Genomic DNA, 27,467 nt, shown 5'->3' with positions numbered 1-27,467 from the left:
AAGCAAGGTGTCCTTGAGAGTGGATTCCTGCGAGCATGTCGATCTTCAAGGGCAGCTCAGTCAGTGTGTGCGGTCACTTTTAGCAGTGGACAGTGCTTTTATGGCTAAGGATGGTTTACGGATTTTGTCTGACGTAATGGTGACTTTTTCTGGTGTAAATTCGTGATTTCTCTGACAATGTTTGTGGATAATGCCGTTGGATGTCACTTAAAATGGCGGAGGTTGGAACGACAACGGAGAACCATGTCAGCGTTCAAACAACCGAGGATGATGGTGAGTTGTACTTTTCTCGCTAATAGGTCAGGAGGAGGATGGTTTTTGGTTGTCTCGTTCAAAACACAGAAGATAATGGTGAGATTTAGCTTTTGCGTTCAAACAACAAAGGACTGATGTTGTTGAGCTTTACTTTTTGCACGCTGCTAACATCATGGCGCACTGCATTGTTTCGCAGCCACTGTTTTTGCCTTGAGTCAGCCTATTCAGTGTTGTCAATAAGACGGCCGGGTTTTACAGTCTTTAAATTACGAGACGTAATTGTTTTGCCAGTTTGAAATAGAACATTTGTGATATTTCTTTGGGTTTTTTTGTTTTGTTTTTTATTCGTTCGTTCGTTCGTTCGTTCGTTCGTTCGTTCTTTCCATTTCTCACTTTCGCTCGCATTTCAATCTTTAAAGAGAAGAGAGAAAAAAGTCGTGTCACACAACAAGCGAAGATGGTATTCTCGATTTAAGTTACAGTTACAAAGATCGAAAACCTTAAATAAATTCCCATCAACACACAGATGCACAAAAGACACAAGAATGCCCGAAACTGTTCATGACTGTATAGAAACAGTTGCCTTGAAACTGTGAAACTGACAATAAAAATACAAAATAATGTTTAAATAATACATACAAAAGGCTCTTGTGCTGATTAGAATGTTACAAGTAAAACATATGGAGTTGTCAGTTGTTAACTTCCACGCTTGGAGGTGACTGCGTCAACATTGTCACTCGTCAGAGAGGATGCTTGTTGCTGACCTAGGCCATTGACAGCTGTTTTGTCATATATCACTCTTCAGTAACTCAAGTGAAGTATTCACGGTAAATGAAAACAGATCACACTCTTGTTTCACTTTACGAGTGAGCTGTGCTTTCTTTAGATAAATGTTTTTTAAGAACAAGATGTTTTACAGTGACAGATGTTTCATCAGTGTTCAGGAATTGTAAGTGCCGTATTCGCCATAAATTAAAACAGACTATAGTCTTGTTTCACTTCACGGAGTAGTTTCGTGTTCATCTTCAAAGAACAATATCGTGTAAGGTTTAGGTCAAAGAAAGCAGGGAGTGCACGACACAAAAAGGGAGTAGAAATGTTCATATGGTCAGCTTATAAAACACAGAATGGTTGATTCTGTTGGTAAATTGTGTTTTTGTGTTGATCATAGTGTGGTACGTGTTTTACGCATCCCTAACGTCATACATGTAAACCGACATCATCGATAACCAACAACCGACATCATCGATATATGTATAAGTTACACCTCCGTCCATCCATGGTATCGCGTGGTATTTTGTCGAGACTGGGTCAATGAATATGATGACAGCCGAGAGTGACGTCATTATATTAATTCACCCCGTCGAGACAAAATACTACGAATACCATGTCTGATTCGGAGGTGTAACGTACATATGGCATGACCAAAGGAAGGGAAATTTGTCCTGGGATGTGAAAACAAAGCATGGGAAATTCACCATGGACAGAATAATCAACGCAAGCCTAGAAGTTGTAGAACTATATTTTGTGTCAGTCTTGGCAAGCCACACATTTTAGCACTACGCACGAAATAGCGCCGCAATGTGTACAGCATTAAATAAAAGTAAAACGTGATTTTAAAATTATGAGCTTGGTTTTTGCAAAGTTTACAACATATACACGTGGCTTAATCACATTTTTGACGAGAAAAAAATATGCATATATTTCTCAGAATGTCCGATGCACCAAAACAGAATCAGTACGTTGAAGGCTAGTTTTGTCCAGTTCCGGAAAAGACATCATATCCATTCACCCTGTCGAGACAAAATACCACGCGATTCCCTGGATGAATCAGAGGTGTAACGTATATATCCCGTGACGCATCAAAGCTAATATTTGTTTTGAAACATCTTCACAACGTACAGATAATTGTCATCACAAGACAGGTACTACGTACCTTGTTTGTCGTCTGCTACAAATTGGTGGTTGACACGGAGTGTATAGAAGCTTCATTAACCGTAATAAATGCTCAATCCGCTGTCATTTCGCCACTGAACATTGTTACTTCTTTTTCACTTTTTTGTTAACATTGTAACGGCATCCCAAAAGAGTGTTTCAACACACGGGTTTAGCTGTCACTTTTGAGTTTGTTTGTTTGTTTGTTTGTTTGTTTGTTTGCTTAACGGCCAGCCGACCACGAAGAGCGGTGCTGCTTTGACATATAACGTGCGCCACACACAAGACAGAAGTCGCAGCACAGGCTTCATGTCTCACCCAGTTACATTATTCTGACACCGGCCCAACCAGTCCTAGCACTAACCCCATAATGCCAGACTGACGCCAGGCGGAGCAGCCACTAGATTGCCAATTTTAAAGTCTTAGGTATGACCCGGCCGGGGTTCGAACCCACGACCTCCCGATCACGGGGCGGACGCCTTACCACTAGGCCAACCGTGCCGGTCCACTTTTGAGTGGCTTGTTCCGCTTTACTGTCATTTTACCTATGAGTCTAAAATGACACCGGAAATGAAAAACTGTTGACGCCCATGCTGTCATAAAAAGACGTCATGACAAAGTTACACAAAAAAGGAAAGAGACTGTGACGTCATTTGTTTTTGGTTTAGTGGATTCCGTCGTACACATGGCTGGTCCTTGCACAGGCGGAAGGTATCGTTCACTGGACCACCACTAATAGAAAGACTATTCTATGAAAGTAGTGGTCCAGTGAACGATACCTTCCCCCTGTGGCCCGTGGTCAGACTTGACGAGGCCGCGTGAGTACCCAAAACGTCTTTGTTCTCTGTTGGCATTGCAGCTGTGAAATAATCAGTCATGTGTCTCAGTCGTGTAGGTACAGAGTTTGCTTCTGCAATACACCGATTAACAGTTTCGCGGCCATTTTAGATTCACACATGCACACATCTTTTTCTACGAGCACTTTTGCTTCTTCTTCCTTTTCCGGTTTCCTGTTTTTGAGAAAATGCGCATCCGCAGATTGTTTTTTCGAGAGTGTTTTCTTCTTCTTCCTGTTCCGGTTGATTTGAGAAAGCGTCGATTCAGTCGGCAGAAAGTGCAATCTTGTAGTCTTCCAGCCCTGAAGTTGCTTTTGAGTGTTCGAAGAAAGAGTGTAAAGGTTCTAAGGATTACATCGGGCACACAAACATGCGATTTTCCTTTTCCCCCCTTTGATTTGAACGCGTGCACAGATCGTTTTTTTGCGAGTATGTTTGTACTGCTTCCTCTTCCGCTTTCGGCCTTTTTCGTTCAATGTAAACGCTGAAACTGTTAACTGGTGTATCGCTGTGTTTCGTGTTGATGACGGCTTCGTGAGACAAATCAGCGAATCTATCGTGTGGAAGAAATTTATGTACAAAACACCCAACCCAACAGGAGGTATTGATGTGTTTGCAGTTTGCCGAAGAAATGAACTGTATATGGTTGATGTCATACGTTTAATGCTTATCGAAACGAGCCATAAGGCTTTAGAATAAAAGATTTGCTTGACGATCTGAAACCAGATGAGTTCGCAGTTTGTAGGTTGAATCTATGAATCAGTCGGCACGACCAGAGATAGACCTGTATCTCTGGTACGACCTTCCAGATTATCAACAGCAGGTTCATGGTCGGAATCAAGAGGTCAAATTTGCCTGGCTCCCATTCGAAACGTCATAATTTCATAAAAGTCATAAAAGATGTCCTTTTTCTTGTTTCTGCGGCTGCGCAAGTTATTTGCCTAGGTCATGGCCGAACTTTAGGCCTACGGAGCAATATCGCGGGGTATTTGCTCACTAGAATAACAGAGTCAAAGAAGGGAAGTCATGCTTTTTTTTTTTTTTTCATGAAAATGAAAAAAAAATGAAATGATCATACACCAAATGGTTATTGGTAAAAATATGGAAATGTAGTGAAATTGTCAAAAAAATGAAACCTTCAGAATTTGTCTGTCTGTCTGTCTGTCTGTCTGTCTGTCTGTCTGTCTGTCTGTCTGTCTCTCTCTCTCTCTCTCTCTCTCTCTCTCTCTCTCTCTCTCTCTCTCTCTCTCTCTCTCTCCTCTCTTTCCTCCAGCTTCTTTGTTTAAAGTTTGTTCTTCCAAAATTCCGATCCTGCCGTATATCTTTTGCATTGGCCTCCTTTCTTCTGAACTCTTTCTTGCTTCTTGGCTATTTTTCTTGCTTTTTTTTTTAGCAGCGCGCGTATCTCTGCGAAGATTTTCGGAGCCGATCTCTGACGCAATTCTTTATCTTCTGGCATCTTTTGGCTGCTGTCATGCATTTGTGTTTGATTCTGCACAAAACCACGCAAAACAGAATAGAAAAAAGAAAGGAAGGAATTAAGGAAGAAAGAAAGAAAAACATGAGAAAAAGCGGTGCTGTAAATTTCACATAAAATGTTGTAATAGGACAATTAAGGTGTCATTTGAAATGTGTTTGAATGTGCACAAAACCGAAGTAGCAAAAAAAAAAGTTAACCAAAAAAGGACAGAAAGAAAAATGAGAAAGATGTTAAAAAGAACAGAGAAAACGGCGCAGCAAATCAAATACAAATGGTGTAATACGCAACCGTTATTGTTAATGTATAAGTAAACATGCAGAAGTCAAACAGGGGAAGGTATAAGCTTTACTTGAAAGCAGCCCAAACATACACGAATAAAATTATACCAAAAAAATGTTTAGAGGAACGCCGAGACATGCAAAAAAACAACCATCCATCACTCATGGCATCCATCACTCATGGCATCCTGAACTCAGGTCAAAATGAGTTCGGCTCATTTTATCCCTGACAGGATGCCTTGGTTTTCCTCGTCTGGCGAGGAAATCGATTTTGTTTACATATTTAGATCTTTTCGTTATGTGTTATGGATGTAAGCAGATGTCTTTATCATAACTGTGAAGAACAGAACGGAGATCACTGTCGAAGTCGGCCAATCTGCAATCATTTTCGTCTCGCGAACACTGCTCGTGAACAACATATGGGAGATAACTCTGTATTCTTGTTTTGATAGATTCGCGTAGGACTTTAGCGTCCGGTCAGAGAGATAACTGGCGATAGCCGTTGAGCGATGATGATCAGAATGCACTCATGGGTGATAGGGCGTAAGTGTATGTGTTTTCCTTGAGGAAGTTTACAAGCATAATCATACCCCAACAAAGGTGTGTGTGTGTGTGTGTGTGTGTGTGTGTGTGTGTGTGTGTCTGTCTGTCTGTCTGTCTGTCTGTCTGTCTGTCTGTCTATGTCTGTACCTGCACGCGCGTTCATGCATGGAAGCGTGCGTGCGTGCGTGCGTGCATGAGTGTGCGTTTATCTTGTAGTGTATTTTTACGCTCTATATACACACACACACACACACACACACACACACCACACACTCACACATTTAAACACACACACATACTCACACACACACACACACACACACACACACAACACACACAAACGTAAGACACTACTGTACATACTGGGTAAACAGGCCGTGTAATGTCGTGGAGAGGTCAATGGGCAGTTATTTGTAGGTTTTACGAAACAGGATAGTAGTTACCAAAGTAGAATCTTGTCGGTTACTATGTGAAGAAGAGCTGTTTCTGCGGAGTGATTCTTTGTTTATGTGGACGGAATCGTGAAATAAGGTCTTTCAACACAACGTACCTATATTGGAACTGTTCGTACATGATTATTAATAATTCAGGAATGTCACACCTGAGCTGCAAAGTGTGTCGATTGAACATTAGCTTTCCCTTCTTTAAAGCCAAGAGACGTCCGATGCGGACTAAAATTCATTTTTGGTGGCCGACCGAGACTGCCTACACAAACGCGCTCGTTTATGTGATATCCCCACTAATGCCCGCTTTTTTAGTTCCCGAACTCTCTCTGGTCTGCCAAGCAGTATATATATATGAGTACCTGACCTTGAGTAAGGTGGAAGAAGGCAAAGGCGGTGGAGGATGGAGGAGACAGTCTCTGCCCTCACAAATCTGCCCCTCGAAGAAATGTATATTCTGTTTAAATCTCGCTCCCCAAAGACCGAACGGTCATGGGGCAAAATTGACCTTTGTCCTTTTATTAATCTCGAGTCTTGTGGGGTGTGTGTCTGTGTGTGTGCGTGCGTGTGCGTGTGTGTGTGTGTGTGTGTGTGTGTGTGTGTGTGTGTCAGTGTGTGTGTGTGTGTGCGGTTTTACCTGGATTATATTCAATTTGTGTCTTGCAACTTTCGGCAGGCTGTTAAGGCAAGCAAAATGTCCAGACGGAGAGAGCCATGCTGGTCTGTTAAAACAGAACCACTGAAAACTGTGGTGAAAAGCGATAGTTTTGACTTCGAAATTGGATTTATATCAAAAGGTTCTTTCGTGTCCAAGGGACGATTCTAACATTCAAAGCTGTACCAGAGCTGAGTATCTTGCTATGGTACTGTAGGAAAAAGCATATTATGTGACCCTCCACCACGGAATGAGTCGAATGTCGCCTTTGCATGATTTTCATATTTTTCTATTTTCCTAAAGAGTTTTTTTATGCTCTATCCAGTGGTGAAAACCGTTTTAGAAAAGAGCGAATTGAGTTATAAGCCTGTGACTAAGGTGACCCTCACACTGTTACCACACACACCCCAGACTTATATCAACCGCGCGAGGTGACATGCGACTCGAAGGTCACATATAAGAAACTATACGGATACCTTTTATCTGGGATAGTATGCTTGAATTTCACCTTACCGCCTTTCAGCTCGCTTCTTGTTCAGGTACAGTAAACTGGAAAAACTCTCTTAGTTGGCAACATTTTGTAACATGCAACAGCTTGCTTGAAATGTGAACACTAAACTTCAATATTACATTAAAAAAATCAATGCCGAGAAAGCGGACTCGCAATAACAGTTACCTTGACATGTACATACACACCATGTGTCTTTGTGTGTGTCGAGCCATCTGTTAAGGTAAGTCAAATTTCCCTTGCTTCTGTGGTAATGTTGAACTTTAGCGTCGTAAATTCATAGCTCATAATCTAGTGGCATTTTTGACTTAGTTTGTATACAGGTCCCTTTATTCAAACCAAAGAATATTTATCGTGAAATTAATTGAGGGATTGAGCTCGAAACTTAAGCAGAATTTAATAATTCGGTCATTTGATCGACGAAACTGACGAGAAAATCCAAACGTAATATCGACAGAGTCGGAAAGAGTTGCCTCCCCTCCTTCGAAATGGCGCATTTAAACAAAAAGTATCCGAACAGTTCATTCCGTGACTTCCAATGTATCTAAAATAACTTGCTATGCTTACAAGAGCAGGTTCTGTAAAATTGGAGGCTGAAATTCCCCTCAATTGTGAGCTATGAATGTACGACACCTAAACTTAAAGGCACAGTGCAGCTCACTGCCTTCGTTTTGCGTTTTTGTTGCAGCTGAGTGCATTTACAGTTCAAAAATCCTCCTATGGTAGTAAAACAAACCCAAAACTACCCAACGACGACATCTGTGAAGCTCGACAGTTTCTTGTTCACGCGAGTGCATAAATTAACCTAGTTATTACGTTGGTGTTTGGTCGGAGTTCGATTCAACTTGAGTGATTCCGGCCTCCATTTTGTTTTACATAAACTCATGATGACGTCTGACATAGTTTGCTTTTAGTGACGTGCCTTTTTGTGCATGATGTGGTGATCTACCTGATCTAAATTTAGATCCAAAAATAGGTCAAGACCAGCCGGGTCCGAGTACGAAATTAATTCGTAAAAAAATCGCATGGGTGCAACTCAATGAAACTTGGTAGTTCTTCTAACGGATAGCTGCCTGAGGTATGACTAAAAGCCCCAGGGGCTCCGTGCACCTGGATTTGACAAGTTCAGTACCTTTAAGATTACGCTTTTGCTTTACTCACCAGCAGTCCTTTGTTATTGAATGTGTGAATATATGACATTTTCGGCTAATAGGTAAAAATGCGCGTCAAATAGGTTCTTAACTCGTTTCTCTAAAATCACGTTTTTCACGTGCAGATGTCATGGGCGCGGCACGGTATGACCCTGACAGGCGAGGCTACCGGATCTTCGTGGGCAACCTGGCCGGTGCTACGTCACACGATGACCTGGCCACACTCTTCAGCCCCTTTGGGCCCATCGTCGACGTCTGGTTGGCAAGGTAGTGTGGCTGTTGTTGCTGTTGTTTCAGTATTCAAAATGTTATCATCGTCATCATCATCATCATCATCATCATCATCATCATCATCATCATCATCATCATTATCGTTATAGTTATAGTTATCATCACCATCAACACCATCAATATCGTCTTTTTTTATCGGCAATATATATATATGTCTTCTTCTTCTTCTTCTTCTTCTTCTTCTTCTTCTTCTTCTTTACTCCCTTCTACTCCTTCTCGTCCTCTCCCTCCTCCTCCTCCTCCTCTTACTGCTCCTCTTCCTCCTCTTCTTCCTCCTCTTCCTTCTCCTCTTCTTCCTCCTCCTCCTCCATCCTCCTCCTCCTCCATCCTCTTATTTCTGCGTTTGTTCTCTTCTTCTTTGTCTTTCAATTTCTTTTTTCTACTCCCTCGATCTATATTTCTTCTGCAAGTGCAAATCCTTGTTCTGTTGCTGCTGCTGCTGCTGCTGCTGCTGCTGCTGCTGCTGCTGCTGCTGCTCCTCCTCCTCCTCCTCCTACTCCTCCTCCTCCTCCTCCTATCCCTCCTTCTTTCTGCTTCTGTTCTCTTCGTCTTGCCCTTTCTGATTACTCTTCCTGTTCTCTGAAATGCAAAGAGAGATAGGGAGAGCGATAGAGCAGGCAGGGGAGGGAGAGAGATAGAGCAGGGAGGGGAGGGAGATAGATAGAGCAGGAACGGGAGGGAGATAGAGCAGGAAGGGGAGAGCGATAGAGCAGGGAGGGGAGGGAGAGAGATAGAGCAGGGAGGGGAGGGAGGTAGAGCAGGAAGGGGAGAGCGATAGAGCAGGGAGGGGAGGGAGAGAGATAGAGCAGGGAGGGGAGGGAGATAGAGCAGGAAGGGGAGAGCGATAGAGCAGGGAGGGGAGGGAGAGAGATAGAGCAGGGAGGGGAGGGAGATAGAGCAGGGAGGGGAGAGCGATAGAGCAGGCAGGGGAGGGAGAGAGATAGAGCAGGGAGGGGAGGGAGATAGATAGAGCAGGAACGGGAGGGAGAGAGATAGAGCAGGGAGGGGAGGGAGAGAGATAGAGCAGGGAGGGGAGGGAGAGAGATAGAGCAGGGAGGGGAGGGAGATAGAGCAGGAAGGGGAGGGAGAGAGATAGAGTAGGGAGGGGAGGGAGAGAGATAGAGCAGGGAGGGGAGGGAGAGAGATAGAGCAGGGAGGGGAGGGAGAGAGATAGAGCAGGGAGGGGAGGGAGAAAGATAGAGCAGGAAGGGAAGGGAGAGCGATAGAGCAGGGAGGGGAGGGAGAGCGATAGAGCAGGGAGGGGAGGGAGAGAGATAGAGCAGGGAGGGGAGGGAGAGAGATAGAGCAGGGAGGGGAGGGAGAGAGAGGTTGGAGGCTAGTCTTGCAAAATAAAATGTAGCACTCGCAAAAAGACGAGACTGTCTTTTTTACAGGGTTGTATTTTTGTAATGCCACTGTGATTTCGTTGTGTTTCAGCAATCCACCAGGCTTCGGCTTTGTGGTGTTCAAAAGCGCTACTGACGCAGAGAAAGCGGTGCAGGATAAAAACAACACGTGAGTACCGTACCGTTGGAATGTACGATTAGCAGTCTTTTTTCTTTCTTTCTTTTTTTGTGGCTTTGGTCCTGTGTTTGATTTCCTTTGTGTTTCTTTGTTTCTTTTTCATTTTCCTTTCCTTTGTTTTGGTTTCGCTGTTTGTGTGAGTGTTTGTTTGTTTATTTGTGTGTGTGTGTGTGTGTGTGTGTGTGTGTGTGTGTGTGTGTGTGTGTGTGTGTGTGTTGGTTGAATAGGAGTTTTTTGTCTGGACAGCGAAAGGGAGGGGTGTACATTCCGCAGACAACTGCACCTGAGATTGTTCTCTATGCTACGTGTCAGGAGATTCAGTGTCTGCGAATATATATTGTTTCCGCATGTTAGCTGCATTCTACTGTTTCAAACTTTTCTCTGAATGCAATATGTTCCGCCACGTGCCAACTGTATCGTGCTGTAGTTGGTCTCTCTCGTGATATACAAACTTCATTGTCCTTGATAGTTAGTATTCTACAAGTAATCTTTGTTCTTCTGTTTCAGTGTGTACATGGGGCGAGTGGTAAAAGTCAACCATGCCCGGATGTTCAAGGAAAGATTGGCCAAACCCGCTGGGGGCGGCCCTCGTGATCACAGCGCATCAGGAAGCTCACGATCAAGATCTCGGTCAAGGTCAAGTTCAAGGCCACGCTCAAGGTCAAGCCGGTCGTGGAGTAGATCCAGTTCCAGGCTCAGCTTCTTCTCGAGAATCTACGGGACGTCACGGACGAGGTCAAAGTCAGCTTCGAGGTCAAGGTCGAGGTCAAGGGCGTCGTCAAGTTCGTCCTTTGTGACTCTGTCTGCGGCAGGATCCAGCCCACATTCGAAATCACGTTCCAAGTCGAGATCTCGTTCAAGACAGAAATCGAGGTATGTTTAGTTGTTATTGACAAATAATACAGTTCTACTTGGCGGTGTTTTTTTCGGCCCAGTTGCTTTCTTTCTGTGTGTCCTAATTTGCCAGAGATTAATTAGAATGTTTAGTTTTCTGTTAGCTTATTTTGACATCGTTTCTTTCTTTTCTCTTGTGAGGTTCTGATATTATTTCTTCGGTAACTCGAGTCTGTAGTTGTCCTGCAGCAAAAACATGTAACCTATATGCTGTAAATATTTACTTCAATGCAGGACAAGTACCTTTTTTCTAATTTGCCATTTTTGACATCTGCATATAAACAAAATTATAAATGTATTTTTTCTCAGTGACTTTTGCTTCCTTTTCTTTTGTTGCGTGTTCGTCTACAATAGTCATAAAAAAATTTGCACTTTCAACTTTGAGTTTTTTAACACTCACTCTCTGATGATTTTGTCTAGGCACATATCATATTGTCTTGTCAGACCAAACCAACTCCTTACCATACTGTGCTTCTGAACACAAACAAGCAGGTATACAGTTAAATGCATGTTGATGGACGTCCCAACTCTCTCTCAGCTTTCGTAACACACTCCCCCTATTGTCCGTGTTTCGTCTGCGACCTACTTAGTTCCGCCTGGTCTCCGTTTAGTGTTTTTAGAAGAGATTGGTTTTTTTTTCTTGTTTTGTTGTTTCTCGTTTGATATTGTGGTATCGTGCATATTTACGAACAATTTAGATGTTCTTCCTCCTTTCAACTCCTCTCTCATTTTGTCTTCTTCCGCGCATGTTTTGTCCTTCTTTCCTTTCACCTGTTTTTACCAGTCGGTGTTGCGTGTGAATATCATTGCATATCATTACATACATCTCTGTGCTTATTTTGCCACCAATCTCTTCTGTTTTCGGTGATGAATTTGTTGGACTTTTTCTTCTTCTTTTTCTTGGTGAACACAATGTGTTACTCTTTTCCCCACCTTCTCTTCCTTACATTGAGAGTAACCATTTAATGTATTGGCTTACTTGGTGTTTGCGTGCAATGCATGTTCCATTTCCCTCTCTTCTGAACGTTTGTGTCCGGGTTTTTATGTGTGTTACTGTAGACTAGACTTACTTCCTCATTTGATGTTGGCATGCATTGATTGGTCTGTCTGTTGTACGTTGTCGTCTTGTTCTGTGGCATTGTTGATTGCATTTCTCTTAGACTGTTACATTCTATTTTCATTTGGCTTTGTCGGTTGGTTGCTTGTTTGATTGATTGATTGATTGATTGATTGATTGGTCGATCGGTTGGTTGTTTGGTTGCTTGGTTTGCATTTTTGTGGTGGGTGGGAATGTCGGTGTGTACAACAGAGTTCAAATATATTCTCTTGCGAATTATTTTTTTAATCACGCTTCTTACGATAAGACTTTGATCTCCTTAGCAAAAAAAAAGGAATCTCTTCAGGTTAACTCTCGTATTCACGAAGAAAGTAGACCACTTTTTTCTTTAAACAAAAAAAGGATGTGAAAGATTTTCAACAAAGAGAAGCGTTATTGCTGCCCCCTTTTGTTAGCCATTGTATCGGAAATTTACATGTGGTGTAATGTTCAAATGTAACTGTCCTGATATATAACAGAAAACATGCTGTAAAACTTTGCTGAAAAAAACCCCACTTGTTTCTGTCTGTGTTTGCCCAGTCTACAATGCCGAAATAAATGTCCCTCTCTTTCTTTTTAAATTTGAAAATATTTATCATGTTTGATCGCATCGAAGAAGTACCCCGGGGCGCGGGGGGGGGGGGGGGGGGTGGGGGTGGGGGGTGGGGGTTAAGACAAAGATGAAATGAAATTGACTTGAAATTGAACGTCAGAGCAGCTTTGACATTTTTGTTCAAGTGGCTGTCGGCACAGTCAAAAAACAGGAAAGGTATGTTGTTGGAACGTGTAGATAGTGACAAAACAAAACGTTACGTTCACAGACATATTGACCCAGCGGTAGAATGTAGTTTGGTCAAAATGACGAAGATGGCATGATGTATTATGCACACAGAAGAACGAAACCGTTGCGTCGATATACCTGTGAACGTAACATTTTGCTTTGTCAATAATTAAACGTTCCAACGACATACCTTTCTTGTTTTTTGATTCTGAACTTTTGAACGTTGGCAGTCTATTTGTTTTTGGGTGTCGGCACAGTCTATATATCATGCACCTGTCGCGATGCCAGACGCAAGCTGTGATTCTCATGCAACGCTAGCTCAGGCGGGCTGCAACAATAATTGGCTCCATTATCACCCAGTACCCGTGCCACACTTGTGCAGTTTCGTGCGATGTTTACCCCGAGTTTTCCTATTAAAAATGGGCGAAATATACAGCTTTTATAGTTGATCTGACAGAATACATTTTTGGCACGAGTGTGTTACATTTCTTAATCACTCTGATTTTGGCATAAAAACGAGGACTTCTGCATTTCTTGCTATGCTTACCCATACATATTTTGCTATTGAATTTGAGGTATTGACGAAAAATGCAAAATAATGTATTCGATCTGGCAGACATTGTTTTGTTTCGAAGACGTTCGCAAAATGTACCAGGGCCGGACCAAAACATGCAGCAAACGCATTCGATCTGACGTGTCTGGGTGTCTGTATGTGTGTGTGTGTGTGTGTTTGTGTGTATGTCTGGTATGTGTGTGTGTGTGTGTGTGTGTGTGTGTGCGCACGTGCGTGAGTGCGAGCGCACGTGCGTGTGTGCATGAGTAAGTGTGCATGCGCATTTTCCTACCCTTGTCAGCAGCTGTCTGACAATTCGCCGCGCGCTGAAAACGTCCATACCTAACGGCCCAAGCTCTTCAACACGCTGTTGAACTATTCGCCTAGTTGACTTAGGCCAAACGCCAAGCAGGCAGTAGTAACTCGATACTGAAATAATATTAATTCGACACAATGTTCAGACATATCCCCCCAACATCAGGAGTGCAAAAATCGCCAGATTTCACACATCAGGCCGAACGCCACCCTAATAACGCCGAGTAACTTTACTATCGCAGAAAGGAAGTAATTCGACCCAAAGTGGGTACATTTCCTGCAGGTGTTTTTTTCTCTCCTGGTACCAGCCAAAGGCGTGTGGTGCATACCCCAATAGAAAAGAAATCACATTCAATCTTCTTCCCTGCGCGAGACTACTGTAAAATGCTAAGTTCAGTGTCACTTTTAATGAGACTGAAGTTATTGTATGCCAACGTTACCAAAGGAGACGCTTTGCTTAAAAACCGGGCATTAGCATCCGGTGCACTGGAACATGTGTCACACAGCTGACAGTAACCATGGAAACGCGATACCACGGGGTGTGGGTCAAGTGGTATTCATTATTGCCTTCAGCGTCACGCGTCGCGCAAGTGACTTAAATGGAGACCGTTTTGTCGCATGACATAATAACAGTTCATTCAGTATTCAACTAAAGAAAAAAAATTGAAGTCATTTTTTCGGCACTGAAGATAGAACTTTGGTATCAGGTCGTTTTGAAAATAACAAACATTGTGTTAAAAAAAAAACAGTCACCTTTTAATGGGGTAGCCAAATGTCACGTGACTTGCAACAAGATCGGAGAATTGCACTAGAAATGCACCGGATGCTTTTCCTGTCGGGTAGCAGAGAAAACACTTCCGGGAAGTGTACCCACTTTGGGTCTTCTTCTTCTTCTTCTGCGTTCGTGGGCTGAAACTCCCACGTACACTCGTGTATGACCTTTTTTTACCCCGCCATTTAGGCAGCCATACGCCGTTTTTGGAGGAAGCATGCTAGGTATTTTCGTGTTTCTATAACCCACCGAACTCTGACATGGATTACAGGATCTTTTTCGTGCGCACTTGGTCTTGTGCTTGCGTGTACACACGGGGGTGTTCGGACACCGAGGAGAGTCTGCACACAAAGTTGACTCTGAGAAATAAATCTCTCGCCGAACGTGGGGACGAACTCACGCTGACAGCGGCCAACTGGATACAAATCCAGCGCGCTACCGACTGAGCTACATCCCCGCCCTATTTGATTTGATTTGATTTGATCTTTCTCTCGCCAATGCTTCTTTACTGTTTTTCTCTCTCCATCCCATGCTCTTTTGCTGTTTCGCTCTCCCATGCTCTGTAAACTTAGTAGGACCCTTTCGATCTCAGGCTTTTTCTTCCTATTTCGCTCTTTATATCCCCGGCTCTTTTACTGTTTCGTTCCATCCATCTGTTGCTCTTTTGCTGCGTTGCCCACATTGCTTGCTCTTTAGCACTGTTTTGCTCTCTCCTTCCCGTGCTCTTTACATTTAGCACGTGCACAGACGTATTCCACCACGACCATGCATTCGCGCACACGGACTGAGTTAAACCGCCAGGGAGAGGGGGAAAAAAGCAAAACTGTGGTAACTCTTGTTTCGAGATCTCCAAAAATCTGACAAATTTAGGCTTTAAATGAGAAACCTGGAGTCTTAAAATGGAGGTGAATTCAGTTCTACTCCGAAGAAAACTTCTGTAAAAATGAGGTCGTATAGCAGGGGGGGTCGTATTATGGAGGGACTTAAAAGAGAGGTTCCACTGACTGTAGTTCCCGCATCTTCAAAGCTGCTGGCATGACGTCACCAGATTACAGGATCAACAAACACAGATGTTCTCTTTACGGGGGGATGTGCGCTGTGGGATTTCTTGACCCACCGATCTATAAAGAACATCCGTCCAACGCGCCTGTGATCTATCAGATATCTGCGTGTTTAGCGACTGGGCGGGCTGGAGAATTGTACTTACACAAGCTGAATTGATATGGGGAGTGTTGTGTGTTGCCACGTGGAAGATGTTATGGATAGAGTGCTTGTTGGAGTTTTTGTCGTTGTTGCTGACTGATGTTATGATACAGACTGTGGGCAGACTGCATGCCGGGAGTTGTTCTGTGGTCGTAGTTCAGTTATTTGTTGTTTGTTTTGTAAGTCTAAACATATAGGTCATAGTTACCGAAGTTAGTGCTCGAATGAGTTGCACGTGCCCACAAGAAGGAATGCGGTTACACAGTGTTCTCGTACATTTGTTGTACGAGCACACTGTCAGTGTGACATTCCTATATAGTAGGTCACACGAAGAAGGCTGTAAATGTACATAGCGCTGAATGGGTGTGAAGTTGGCATGCGTCAAAACGTATTTAGTATGCATGCCATTATCCCATAGCGGATAGGTATAGCCGTCGTCCGTGTTCATCTAAGTTCTTCTTCATTTTCCTCGACCTTCCTTATTTTTGTTAAAAAAATATAAATTTAAAAAATGTAAAAGAAAACAATCATTATCCAAGGATGTGAACACACCCTGGATGAGTAGAATATGACCTGCCGTCGTGTCTTCGTTACTTTTGAAGTCGGCTTTTTGATGCGCTTTCTGTATTGTTTTTGTCTTGTTTATTTCTTTCTTTATTTCTTTCTTTATTTGTTTCTTTATTTCTTTCATTCTTTCTTTCTTTCTTTCTTTCTTTCTTTCTTTCTTTCTTTCTTTATTTATTTATTTATTCATCTATTTATTTATTTATGTGCTTATTTATGCTTTCTGTATTTTATCATACGTTGTTTTATTCATTTTTATTTTTATTCATTTATTGGTTTCTTTATTTCTTTATTTATTAATCGATAAATTAATTCATTTATTCATTCATTTATTTTTTCATTTATTCATTTGTTAATTTTGTCTTTCTTTCATGCACATGTATATAATTAATTTGTTATGTACTTTTTTTTCTTTCTTTTTACATTTAGTCAAGTTTTGACTAAATGTTTTAACATGAAGGGGGAATCGAGACGAGGGTCGTGGTGTATGTGTGTGTGTGTGTGTGTGTGTGTGTGTGTGTGTGTGTGTGTGTGTGTGTGTGTGTGTGTGTGTGTGTGTGTGTGTGTGTGTCTGTGTGTGTGTCTGTGTGTGTGTGTAGAGCGATTCAGACTAAACTACTGGACCGATCTTTATGAAATTTTACATGAGAGTTTCTGGGAATTATATCCCCGGATCTTTTTTCTTTTTTTCGATAAATGTCTTTGATGACGTCATATCCGGCTTTTTGTAAAAGTTGAGGCGGAACTGTCACACCCTCATTTTTCAATCAAATTGATTGAAATTTTGGCCTAGCAATCTTCGACGAAGGCCGGACTTCGGTATTGCATTTCAGTTTGGTGGCTTAAAAATTAATTTGTGACTTTGGTCATTAAAAATCTGAAAATTGTAAAAAAAAAAACCATTTTTATAAAACGATTCACATTTACGTTCATCTTATTCTTCATCATTTTCTGATTCCAAAAACGTATAAATATGTTATATTTGGATTAAAAACAAGCTCTAAAAATTAAAAATATAAAAATGATGATTAAAATTAAATTTCCGAAATCGTTTCAAAAACTATTTCATCTTATTCCTTGTCGGTTCCTGATTCCAAAAACATATAGATATGATATGTTTGGATTAAAAACACGCTCAGAAAGTTAAAACGAAGAGAGGTACAGTAAAGCGTGCTATGAAGCACAGCGCAACCGCTACAGCGCCAAACAGGATCGTAAACTTTCACTTGCGGCGGACTACGTTCAGTTTCATTCTGTGAGTTCCACAGCTTGACTAAATGTAGTAATTTCGCCTTACGCGACTTGTTTAAATTTGATATTTACTTATTGATTTATTCATTTACTTCTTTATTCATTCATTAATTTATTTTCCTGTTAGTTATTTACGTTAAAATGTTGGTATTTTTTATCACTTTTAATTTTTCAGTAGAATAGCCTCCTTAATAAGTTTGTTCCGTCCGTTTGTGTGTGTGGTTTGTGTCTCTGTTTGCCTTTCCGTTACATATTGTTTTTCCCTTTTCTGTAAAGTCTTCTCGAAAATGTAGTTATTATTTCTGTTGAGCTCTAGGCGGCCTTAATCATTAGTACATTCAGAATGTACTTTCTCCTTTTTAACTGTTTAGCAATCTCATTCCCAGTTCCCTGTTGTGTTGTTGCAGGCATTCCCGACGTCATCGTCACGCGCGACGTCACGACGAACGTCACGAGCGAGGACGTCACCATCGATCCAGAAGACGACGAAAGCGGCGAAGACGGCGAGAGCGACGACGACAGCGACATCCGAGTCTCTCCTCCTCCTTGTCTGACAGCTCGGAAGCGAGCGGTGAGCATAGGCAGCATCACAGCCACCATCACCACCATTCTCATCAACAACAACATCATTCCAGTGCTAGTCGCTCTCCTGCGTCGCCCTCAAGACCTCAAATGCCGTCGTCCCGGCGTGACATGTCGTCCTCCCGACGATCACGACGTCGGGGCGGTTGCCGTCACTGTCGTCACTGCAAGAGGCATTCGTCTTCCAGCTCGTCAGACGAAGACGATTCCCATCACCGCGTGACGTCATCGTCGTCGTCGCGTAATGACGTCAGAAGCGCGTCACGGAAGGAGAGGAGACATCGTAGGACGTGGAGGAGCAGCAAGAGGTCCAGAAGAGACTCTGCATCGTCGTCTTCATCGTCGTCGTCGTCCTCCGCATCGTCGGGAGCTTCGCCAAAGAAGCTAGCTGGGAGAACGGATTTGGAGGCGAAAGGGAAGGTGTCTACTGTTTCCGCTTCCACAGAAGACACAAGGTGATTACTCTGAAGGGGTGAAATATTGGATAAGGGGAAGCGGAGGGATGAGTCATTCTTTTCGTCAAGAGAGTTTAAAGGTTTTAAGCCATTTTGTAAAAGTTGAAGCTGTATTCGTGCGGCAATAATTTCACACTTCCAAGCGATGTAGGCTTATTCTTTGCTTGATATTAAGATGGTTCTTTCTATGAATACTATAGCTCTTTTATTACACTGTTTTTCGCTAGAACATCAACCGGAAAAGACCGGCACGGTGGCCTAGTGGTAAGGCGTCCGCCCCGTGATCGGGAGGTCGTGGGTTCGAACCCCGGCCGGGTCATACCTAAGACTTTAAAATTGGCAATCTAGTGGCTGCTCCGCCTGGCGTCTGGCATTATGGGGTTAGTGCTAGGACTGGTTGGTCCGGTGTCAGAATAATGTGACTGGGTGAGACATAAAGCCTGTGCTGCGACTTCTGTCTTGTGTGTGGCGCACGTTATATGTCAAAGCAGCACCGCCCTGATATGGCCCTTCGTGGTCGGCTGGGCGTTAAGCAAACAAACAAGAAACAAGAAACCGGAAAAGAGAGAGATTCTTTAGCTGACTTCAGAGTTGAAGAAAAGGAGTTTTGTCATTGATGCCAATAATTTCCATTCTGTCAGATACCTTGAAACTGTAAGAACATCAGAAATTGAGGTAACAGACATGGGTATTCTGACATGCATTTTCAATCCGTTGAATTATAACATATATAAAATGGCAACTAGAATGTATTCTCTTTACTTTTTCAGTATTACTTCAGTTGGATGATACAGACATGCTACAAAAAACAAATTTTATGTTTTTATGTATATTTTTGTCTTTTGTTTAATTGGTAGTACATGTATTCAAATCCATGTCACAACCTTTAGTTTCACAATTGTGACATTGTGATAGCCAAAATGTGTGTTGGTATTTATAGATATGGCTCCCCTCTGGATATTGTTTGCATTTTTGAGAGGGAATTGTTATATAGAAAAGTTGTTTAAAATACATTTAGATATAGTAATGTTAATGTTATAGTAAAAACATTACTTAAAACAAACAAAAAACAAAAAAAAGATCAATGAAGAAGGATGCTCCCCGCCAACAACAACAACAAAAAACAAAAACAAAAAAAGGCAAAAAAGAAAGGGTTGAAGCAGCCTGCATGCAACTGAGATTTAAAAAAAAGAAAAAAAAAAAAACCTTTAGTATCAATGTTACGAAGGTGATGTATGCTGCAAACCTTGTAATTAACTGAACGTAGACCAACAAAATGTGCAAATATTTATAATTCTTTCTCTGCAGGTCAAAGATATATGTGGAACCAGTATGTATTAATTAAATCAATGTGTATGTTTACAATGTCTCAGTTGAGTAAAGAAGTATCACCTTCGTAACATGGTGTCCCCTGGCATACAGCTCTGGAGAATAACCCACAAACAGTAGTTATTCAGTTTTGCCTTTTTGCAGGGAGCAACCAAAAGATGGACCAAAGACCTCCACATGGGAAGCGTTGTCCCTGTCACCTCAGACTACAGAACCACCGCCTGCCAGCGAAGAGGCTGGAAGAGACATAAACACAACCACTGGTGAACTCAGCGCTGCTATGAGAGCAGACTCAGTACCTTGTGAAAATTCAGACAGAAGTCCTTCGAGAGATGCGACAACTGTGGACAATTCCGCAACTAAGCTTACTACAGTTGAATGTGAAAGCATGGAGACCAATAGCCTGCGTGTGGACAAGAATACTGACAACAATCCTCAGCGCGTATTTACTGACAAGGTAAATCAACCGACAGACACTGAAAGTAACTTTCCCAGTGTCAGCGACAACGACGTACAGAAGATGCTGCCAGTGACATCGTTAGGGAGAACACAGATCCGGTTCTCTCTGTCGCGGAAATCGTCGGTCTTGTCTGTGGAAACGCCGTATCGCATCGAGAACTGTGAAAGGAACACAAACCAAGACGTTGAAGACTCACAAGAAAGCGAAGCACCAAAACCCACGTCCACAGAGGAGTGCAGCCCGTGTGAAATGTCTGGAGTTTCTGGTTCTGTTGAATCCCAGCGTTCTTCCTTAGCATCTCCACTCATTGAAGACCTGATGGATGTGTCTGAAAACCTGGACGACATTGAACTACCAACGGACCAAACCGACAAAGCGGTGAAGACTTTGGGGCAGACAACCAAACAGAGTAAAGAAACAGCAGAGGTAGTACAAAGTTCAGCAGAAAAAGAGTCAGAGAACGCCTTGGAAGGCGATTCTGAGAACACAATTGAAAGAAGACACCAAGGCGCCAATTACAGTCACAGTCACAGCACAAAGAAGAAACAAGATCAAGAATGTGCCCAAGATCGGAACTCAATGAAGACCTCGGCGACAAGGTCAGGCGAACAATCTAAATCGTCAAATATGGATGCAACCGTCGGCCACAAAGGAGAAGATCCTGCGAATTGTGATCATACCAAAGATCGAAAGTCGGCAAGGGCTAAAAGATCAGCGTCAGCAGAGAATACGGCTAAAACTGCAAAGGGCAAACATCTTGCTCCACATAGTAAAAACGCTTCAAAAACGCGACATGACAATGGAAGTTCTGGTAAACACCACACATCAAATACAGATGTCAGGTGCTCATACACAGATCCCGGCGAGAATCTTGTCCAGAAAGACAGCAGCTCAAGAAATTCATGCGAACGCAGAGATGCCGAAGACATAGTCACACATCATGATCGCAAGAACTCTCATCATCCTTCTCAGTCTTCTCTCTCCTGGCATGACAAGAGAAGGAGTAACCATTCGCCCAGTACGGGGCGTGGCTCGGCAAAGGATTCCCAGGCAGGGGACAGCAACACGGCTAGATCCCACAAAAAGAACAGTGATTATGGGAGCCCCGACGTGTCACCGAGACGTAACGACTCAAGGACCAACCTTCACGCTGCATCTTCCCCTCCGTCTTTCAGTAAGAGAGACGAAAGCCACAGCAGGGATGGCAAAGGTTCCCGTTTACGAGAAAAAAAGTACAGCAGACCTAGACGTGATCGTAGCAGGGAGGACAGACACAGGACACACCACAGAAGACACTCAAATCACGATGACATGTTGAAGTCGCCTCAGAGCACTGGGCAAGACGATGCGAAGCAAACACAAAAAGCTGAGCAGTCTGGAAGCCACGAACGACACAAACAAATTGAACTAGTTTCTTCTCGGAAATCGAAGGACGGCCAAATTAAGTCAAGCAGTCGCCAGTCTTCTGAAAATGCTGTACAAACTGAACAGAGAAGAACACGGGAGTCGCCAGAGTGTACTGACGATGCTGGGCACAAAAGAGGTGCCGAAGATACTGATCAACACAAAGTAGACACATCAGAGTCTGCTGGTCTTGAGAAAGGCAGTGGACACTCCAGAACAAGCACATCACCGCGGCCCTTCAAGCAGCGAGAATCACACAAACTTGAGTCTCCTAAACGGACAAACAAAACGGAAGTCTGGGGACTAAATGAGTCTTCTCAGCAGGCTCCAGACACTGACGTGCGACGAAAAAGACGTTCTGAGTCTTCACGACGTGTTGAAGACGGTGACAAGTGTAGATCCCTTGTTTTTTCTGTAAGCAATGAACGGCGTAGAAAAAGATCGCTTGCGTCTCCAGGACATATTGATGACACGTGCAAAGGCAAATCAAGAGCATTAGTATCTCCACGTCGTAGTGAAGAATTCGAACAACGTAGAAGACATGATTCTTCTCGGCACACAGGCAGTGCTGATCAACGGAAAGCTGGAACACACGAGTCCCACAGGCAGAAAGAAATCGTGCTAAGCACTCCAGAGAGGCGTATATCGCCAAGAAGAATTCACAAGGAAAGCTTTTCCGCTGGTTCGATTGATGGCCAATCGCCGACTTCAGGCTGTCGGAAAACGAGCAACACAGACAGACGCCAATCCGAAAGAGGTCATGGAATTAACAAAGAGCATCAAGAGGACGTTACGTCACACAGGGACGATGATGAGTTCAACAGAAGACGCCATGACACAGGCAGAGAGTCTGGAAGGACTCGTCACGGTTCGGGCCGCCAACTGTCCCCGCAAAAGGACAAAGGACACGGGGCAACTCGTCCTCGGCGTGACAGAGAACTTGAACGCTTCTCAAGAGCAAACACGCACAGAAGGTCACCTTCACTAAGACGAAGATACAGAAAGAAAAGCTCTTCTGGCGAGCGGCCTTCAACATCAGATCGAAAAGTGCCGAGAGTTAATGACGACGAAAATGGTTCTGCAAGATCGGGTTTCAAGGCGGACAGACCCAGAAACAGCCAAAGATCACCAGAAAGAGAGTTGACAGCAGGTTCTAAGCACTCTTTCTCAGAGTGCGAAAGAGGGCAACAAATAAATGGCAGGCACGATCACAGACATTCCACAGAAAGAACACGAAAAAGAACACGCAGCAAAGACAGTCGCTCTCCTTGCAGGTCGCCAGAGAGGAAAGCTCGTCGCCTGTGGCGAACTGCAAGAAATCACGGCGAAGATCACACGCAACATGGTAGTACATCCAACGAAGAAGTCAGTACCGCTAAACGCTCGTCTCCATCAGAGCACACATTTTCGCCCGCAGACTGTAGTGAAAACAACCAAGGATCGCAAGCCAGAAAGGTGCTGTTGAAAAGCGGCCAGGGTGACACCGAAGGCAGTATAATTAGGCGAGTTCTCCTACCAACTCCTAAACTGACGTTATTGCCAGCAAAACCAGGGCTCTTGTCAGCAAAATTTGGACTGTTGCCAACCCCAGAGCCGGAAACAATGATGACCGGTGTCTCGTGCACTGTAAGGAAGTCGTCGCTGATTGGCTTAAGCCATTGTGACGTCAGATCGTCGACTTCGAGCCGGGTGTCTCACGGACACGTGAACGGAGGTCTTCTGGATGTCCTTCTACCCGGAACTCCTCGTGTGCGATCCCAAGACAAACAGAACCATGTGGACAAGAAGTATTAATCCGGTGGCGAAAGCAGCTAGCCCGCTGAGCAAAATCAGACTGCAAACACTTCAAGCGGCAATTCTCACTTTGTTAAAAGCACTTCCCGGCACGAACCAGAACCAAACGAGTGTAGTGCAAAGGCAGGTAGTAAGCACCCTGAGATGAGCGAACAACGCCAGGGTCGACTTGATGAAAAGAACAACGCCAAGACATCCTTTGATATAAAAGGAACTGTGTCGGGCGATCAAACACATGAAGTTACCGGTGACAAGGATGTCGCAAAACCGCGAGTAAAGAGTGCCATTTTACTGGTTCGAAAACCCCAGGACTGACCACAGCCAGCACTCACTTTGTTAATAAAAATTGATTTAGTACATGTGTCATGTTCAGTACTAAACTGATCATATCGGATTTTCCCATGAAAGGTGAATATGTGAAGTGTTATTAGTTACATCCTGAGAAAAAAGTATAATAAAGAACAACATTGCAATTAATATAAGATATGTCTGAATGTTGTTACATTCTCAACGTATCATGAACAGAGGTTTTCATCTGCAGACACCATCTCTCAACATTCATTCACCTCGCAGTCGAAGATTATTCATGTCACAGTGTAGTGCATAACTCTAGTTCGCCGTCTCACGACTTCTCCTTCTGCAAGCGCGTACCTCCCTTCGTTCTTTTGAACCGAAGCGAGTCTCAACACTCATCAAGTTCTTATCATTAGTTAACATACATTGGGTGAACAACTACATGTAGTTATCGTATCCCCTGACGTCGGCTGGGCTGTGGTTTTGGGGAATCGTGTGTATTCTAGTCATAACCTAAAGCACGAAAAACAAAAAGTGCTTCCCTGCACCCTACTTCCCTGGGACACAGGTGCATTAACAGTTTCTGTGATCAAATTCAGACAATGACTGATCGACTATTTGCAACTCATATCGCAAGAAAGGTGCCTCACGTTAGTCTATGCCGTATGATTTTGTAAGAATTCCTCAAAGAACACACCTAAATTGTAACGAGCTTCCACACGCGAGTAAAGTTCATAATGATAACACTGATAAACTGATATCAAACATATGTATGTTCTCTCGAAATCGGCGTAGGCTATATGCTGCCTGAATCAGTGGCGGGGTAAAAACGGTCATACACGTACAAATCCACTCGTGCTAAAAACATGAGTGAACGTGGGAGTCTAAGCCCACGAACGAGGAAGAAGAAGAAGATATGTGTATGTCTTCATGTGTTACAGTTAGTTGAAGTGCCTTTTGTTTTGACTGTCACTCTGTAACATAGTCTTTACTAAGAAATGGTTATTGAATTGTTACTGTTTGCAGTGTGATGTTTATTCCTAAACTGATGTCGTGGTCACCGCAGCAAAAATACTGTATTACATGTAACGGTTTCTAACGCATGAGCCTGTACTTAGTCTTATTGTGTCAGTGTGTGTGTGTGTGTGTGTGTGTGTGTGTGTGTGTGTGTGTGTGTGTGTGTGTGTGTGTGTGTGTGTGTGTGTGCACAGTGCTTAAAAGAACAAAGAAGAATAAATGACACTGAATTGACTGTTTGCTTACCATTCACAGAATTGTTGTTTAAAATTGGAGGAAGGGAAATAATCGGACCTGCAGGGTAGAGGCACATTTTCAGTTTTGCTTTCAAGTCTGCAGATGAGGAGGGTATGAGGTTGGGAAAAGACAGTGTGAGTGTGAGCAGTGTATGTGTGGGGAGGGGGGGGGGGTGACGTAAGACGTAAGAGCAACACTGTTTGTGACAATTGTTCTATGCACCCTGCGTTCATATTCGGGCATGCCTTTTGCTAGTTGGAAGATCTCATTCGCCGTCACAGTTTTGAAGGATTTTTGTCTCTCCCTTGGCTGTTCAGGGTGACTACTTGACATTGATAAAAGGGAAATAACTCCCTCGTTAAAATCGTTTTCTGTTTGCAAGGGTTAGCTCCCTTTAAATGGACCGCTGTCTTGGGGTTTCAGAACTATTTTTCTTGTTGTTGAAACTGTTTTGGTGTATTTTTCGTGCACAGAATAAAGAAATACCAATTGTGTCTTATCTTTCGGAAATCTCTTTCATCCCGTCCGTACACATCATATTTCCTCGTCGCTGTTTGATAAATGTGGATACTGAACATAATCCGTACGGCCAGTCAGTCTCACTAGCGTCTTCCTCGGTCAAAGTTACACTTCGTAAACCATGAAAGTTTGGATTCCCATTAACTCAACATGATCATTAAAAAGGCATAACAGTTTTGATTTCCATTATCTCATTATAATCATTAAACAGACTTATAAGTTTGAATCCCCATTAACTCATCATAATCATTGAAGACACATAAAAAGTTTGGGTCCAAATTAATTTACTCATTATAATCATTAAAGACAAGAGCGTTTGGTATCCCAATCACTCGTGGTAATCATTAGTGACTGATAAAAGTTTGAATTTCAATTAACTCTTGATGATTATATAAGATGCATGAATGTTTGGTTTACCATTAACTCATGAAACTCATCACAAACAATAATTTTAGTTTTCTTGCACTCTGCATTTGCCTCTTATGCACTCATAAAATGTAGTTAATAGTGTTATTTTGAGGTTAACATTTTAATCTTGTTCATATGTGACCCTCCACCACGAAATGAGTCGCATGTCACCTCGCGGGGTTCTGCGCTAGGCTTAATATAAGTCCGGGGAGTGTCTGGTAACTTGGTGAGGGTCACCTTAGTCACAGGCTTATAACTCAAACAGTTTTTGCTCTTTTCTAAAACGGGTTTCACCACTGGATAGAGCATAAAAAACTCTTGAGGATAATGCAAAAATATGAAAATCATGCAAAGGTGACATGCGACTCATTCCGTGGTGGAGGGTCACATATGTTGATTTTAATTGTACATTTTGCATTCTTACATTTCTCTGTGTGTGTGTGTGTGTGTGTGTGTGTGTGTGTGTGTGTGTGTGTATGTCTGTCTGTCTGTCTGTCTGTCTTGTCTGCCGATTCTCTGTCTGTCTGTCTGTCTGTTTTTCTGTGCTACGATTCAAGACATGGACATCTGTTATTGTTTGCAATATGCTTTGTGTGCTGGTTTGGAATTTCCTGTTTTTGTTTTGTGGAAAGGAGTTAAAATTGTGAGGTGTATCGGTTTCATGATTTAGTGTGCATTCTCCTGCGAAGTGTGTTGATGTGTTTGCAGTACTGAATAGTTCATTTTGGTTTAAGCGTGTTTTTATTCATTTCTCGTTATACATGTTATAAACAGTAACAACATTAAGAACGTTAACAAGCAGACTGCTTATGGACACGTTCTAAAACTGAAAAACCATACACATTCTGATAACAAGACATGGCGAACAAGTGATAACTTCAACCCTTTTCTTTCAAAATAATTCATAATATTTTATACAAATAGAGAGAGAGAGAGAGAGAGAGAGAGAGAGAGAGAGAGAGAGAGAGAGAGAGAGAAAGAGAGAGAGAAAGAGAGAGAGAGAGAGAGAAGAGAGAGAGAGAGAGAGAGAGAGAGAGAGAGAGAGAGAGAGAGAGAGAGAGAGAGAGAGAGAGAGAGAGAGTGCTTTGCTACATCTATTGCTGTCACTGTTAATATAATATCAGCCGAAGCGATCAGTTGACATAACGTAATCTTGTACGGCAGAAAATATTTTCGTGTTCAAAGATATAGTTAAATCAGTATTTCCAAACAAAAGTGTTTTGCAATCCAGAGCGTGCGTTGGCAGACTATTGAATAAAAGGGTTCTAAATAGTTCATTTTGTCTCTCTCTTCTTGTTCGTGTTTGAAAGTGTGTGTGTGTGTGTGTGTGTGTGTGTGTGTGTGTGTGTGTGTGTGTGTGTGTGTGTGTGTGTGTATTTGTGTGTGCGTGCGTGTCTGTGTGCGTGCGTGTGTGCATGTTTGTGTGTGTGTGTACGTACGTGCGTGCGTGCGTGTGTGTGCGTGTCTGTGCACCGGCGGAAGTGGGTATAATCGTGTTTTTTATTTTTTTTATTCTGTGAGTGCTTGTGTGTGCATTCATGCGTGTATCACTCTGCTAATTCCTGTCAAGTTACTGCCTGTCCATGCAGGCACACACGATAGCAAGAACAAATGTACGAACGTGGATATGTTTCTTTCCA

General features: G+C 42.8%; 1 protein-coding gene across 1 annotated transcript; it reads left to right on the top strand.

The window, feature by feature from the left end:
- Positions 1-212: 212 nt before the first annotated feature.
- Positions 213-27,102, top strand: LOC138952336 (serine/arginine repetitive matrix protein 2-like). The gene is made up of 6 exons (XM_070323985.1): positions 213-273; positions 8,210-8,351; positions 9,813-9,890; positions 10,407-10,772; positions 17,736-18,365; positions 19,839-27,102. Exons 1-6 carry the CDS (start codon positions 213-215, stop codon positions 23,350-23,352), a joined length of 4,791 nt encoding a protein of 1,596 aa, XP_070180086.1. The 3' UTR covers positions 23,353-27,102.
- Positions 27,103-27,467: the final 365 nt, after the last annotated feature.

Source organism: Littorina saxatilis, linkage group LG2 (assembly GCF_037325665.1).
Source record: "Littorina saxatilis isolate snail1 linkage group LG2, US_GU_Lsax_2.0, whole genome shotgun sequence".
Classification (NCBI taxonomy): Eukaryota; Metazoa; Mollusca; class Gastropoda; order Littorinimorpha; family Littorinidae; genus Littorina; species Littorina saxatilis.
This window is presented reverse-complemented; position numbering and strand designations above follow the sequence as displayed.